General features: G+C 39.9%; 1 protein-coding gene across 1 annotated transcript; it reads left to right on the forward strand.

Moving 5' to 3' along the window:
- Positions 1–1,406: 1,406 nt before the first annotated feature.
- Positions 1,407–2,471, forward strand: LOC139863746 (uncharacterized). The gene has a single exon (XM_071852351.1). The coding sequence runs from the start codon at positions 1,407–1,409 to the stop codon at positions 2,469–2,471; it is 1,065 nt and encodes a 354-aa protein (XP_071708452.1).
- Positions 2,472–2,706: the final 235 nt, after the last annotated feature.

Below are 2,706 nucleotides of genomic sequence, written 5' to 3' on the forward strand. Positions count from 1 at the left end.
ATTGTGTTTCGAAGAAACATGGTTCACGGCGAATCAAGCAACGCAATTCCAAACATCACCTTGACATCTCCCCAATTCCAACAACTGCTGGCTGCGGCACGAAGCAATGGCAACAACAGCGCACTGCGAAATCTTCCGACTATTTATTCATATCAAAATTTCATGAACTACTAGCTCCCTACATACAAGGGTATTGAAAGACCTGAGTTTGGGAACATGGAAATGGTAGATGCTGATCTCATAAACTACACCAACCAATTCCAAGAATTTGCTTTCATGAATCCTCACATGACTACTCCCGAGTATCTAGGGATCCAACACTACATCGATGGGTTACCTGATGGCCTTCGAAGGGGCGTCGCCGCATTAAACTGAAGGATCATACAAGAAGCCATTTGTATGGCAAACCAGCTAATTAACAAACCTGGGAAGAAAAGAGATTCTAAAAGAAAGTGGGAAGAGATAGAGCAAAAAGACTCTAAGGGTGAACCCGACAAACGCTATAAAGGAACCATTCCTTGTTGCCAAAGGTGTGAGAAACATCACTTTGGGAGATGTAATGCTGTGTGTTCCAAATGTATGAAGGTGGGTCACATAGCCAAAAATTTTAGAGTTACGATTCCCTCAACTCAAACTTCTGCAACCAAAGCTAATGCAATCATTCCTACTTGCAATATATGTGGAGGAGTAGGCCACCACAAGCATTAATACCCGAATGGGAAAAAGGATCAACACAAACCCTCCATTTCAAAGAAGGACTGATAATCCTCAGGATTTTCGTTTTGTCCAGTATGTCTATTTCATTTATGTAAAGGCATTGCCTACCGTACTTCTCATTTCCTTTGTGTAATAAGGATGATTTATCCATTCGTTGTTAATAACAAGTTAAGTGGTTATATATCTTGACTTATCTTACCTTAGCCATATGTGTGTGATTATGTGATTATTATTACAAATTATATTTATTGCACCATAACTCTTCAACTAATACTGTAATTATGTATGGAAGAACAATGGCTGGAGGACGACAACCAAATGACAACACCAACACTCCTAACGTTACTCTCATAAATGAACAATTTCAACAACTCCTTACTGCCGCTCAAGGCAGCAACAATAATCAAAACAACAACAACGGAAACCGAAACTCTCCGAACTCATGCTCACATAAAGAATTTATGAGTTGTAAACCACCAAGCTATAAAGGAATCGAAGGACAAATTGAACTAAACCATTGGTTCAAAAAGATGGAATCTGTGTTTCGTCTGTGTAACTGCGGTGAAGCTGACAAGGTCAAGTATGCTACTGGAACTCTATCTGGTGGAGCTTTAACTTGGTGGACTGCATATGCTGGTACAGTTGGATGGACTGCTGCATTAGCCATACCCTAGGAAACATTAAAAACCATGCAGGCTGGCAAGTATTGTCCCAGGAATCAAGTCCAAAAATTTGAAGTCGAATTCTGGGAGTTAAGAATGAAAAATCTTGAAGTTGAAGAATACAACAATCGATTTCTGGAGCTAGCTGCTTTATGCCCTAGTATGGTTACTCCTGAGAGCAAGAAGATTGAAAAGTATATCATCGGTCTTCCTCCTCAGATTCAGGGGAATGTTATAGCTGCTGGTAAAGAAACCATTGAGGCTACGATGTTGATGACTCAAAATCTGGTTATGGCTGCTAGAAGAAATGCCAAGGAAAAACAAAACGAAGTGAAGACTACTGATAACAAAAGAAAGTTTGAGCCTACTCAAAGTTCAGGTCAGAATTCAAACAAGAAAGTTGGCGATACTACAACAGGTGGTTATGCTGGTAAACTTCCCTACTGCTCCAGATGTGAAAAACATCACAATGGGAAGTGTAATATTCAATGTGGAAACTGTAAGAAGATGGGTCACCTGAGCAAAAATTATAGACTTCCTGCTGTTACAACATATATTCCTGCAACTAAAGACATGCCCTTTATTCCTACTGGCTATTCTTGTGGTGAAATAGGACATACAAAACCCAATTGTCCTAAGAAAGAGGATATCACTAAGAATGCAGATGCTGGCAAGGCTAAAGGCCGAGCATTCGTCATGACTGCTGAAGAAGCTAGGGACGACGAGGACGTCATCACTGGTAATTTTCTTGTCAACAACTGCTATGCTTCTGTTTTATTCGATACTAGTGCTGATAGAAGTTATGTGTCTACTGAATTTTGTGCCTTATTTGACGAGGAACCCCAAACCTTAGACACTAAATGTCTTGTAGAAATGGCCAACGGTAAATTTGTAAAAGTTGACAGGATCTACAAGAAATGTAATCTGACTCTAGCCAATAAAACCTTCAAGGTTGACTTATTACCTGTTGAACTAGGAAGCTTTGATGTAGTCTTGGGGATGGATTGGTTATCCCCGATGAAAGTGGGTATCCAGTGTTTTGATAAGACAATTAATATTCTTCTCGAAACTGGTGAAATTCTTGTTATCTAAGGAGATAAGAGTGGTTCCAAACTTAATCTTATCTCATGCATCAAAACCCAAAAGTACCTTATGAAAGGATGTCAAGCCATTTTGGCTCACATAAAGGAAGTCAAGCCAGATGAACGGCGTATTGAAGACGTTCCTGTTGTTAAAGACTTTCCTGAAGTTTTTCCTGATGAACTCCCTGGTCTTCCACCACAAAGACAAGTTGAGTTTCAAATCGATTTGATCCCCGGTGCTGCAC

Source organism: Rutidosis leptorrhynchoides, chromosome 8, assembly GCF_046630445.1.
Source record: "Rutidosis leptorrhynchoides isolate AG116_Rl617_1_P2 chromosome 8, CSIRO_AGI_Rlap_v1, whole genome shotgun sequence".
NCBI lineage: Eukaryota > Viridiplantae > Streptophyta > Magnoliopsida > Asterales > Asteraceae > Rutidosis > Rutidosis leptorrhynchoides.

What these genes read in the sequence shown, in the direction of transcription:
- LOC139863746 (XM_071852351.1), top strand. Translation starts at nt 1,407, where the DNA reads ATGCAGGCTGGCAAGTATTGTCCCAGGAATCAAGTCCAAAAATTTGAA.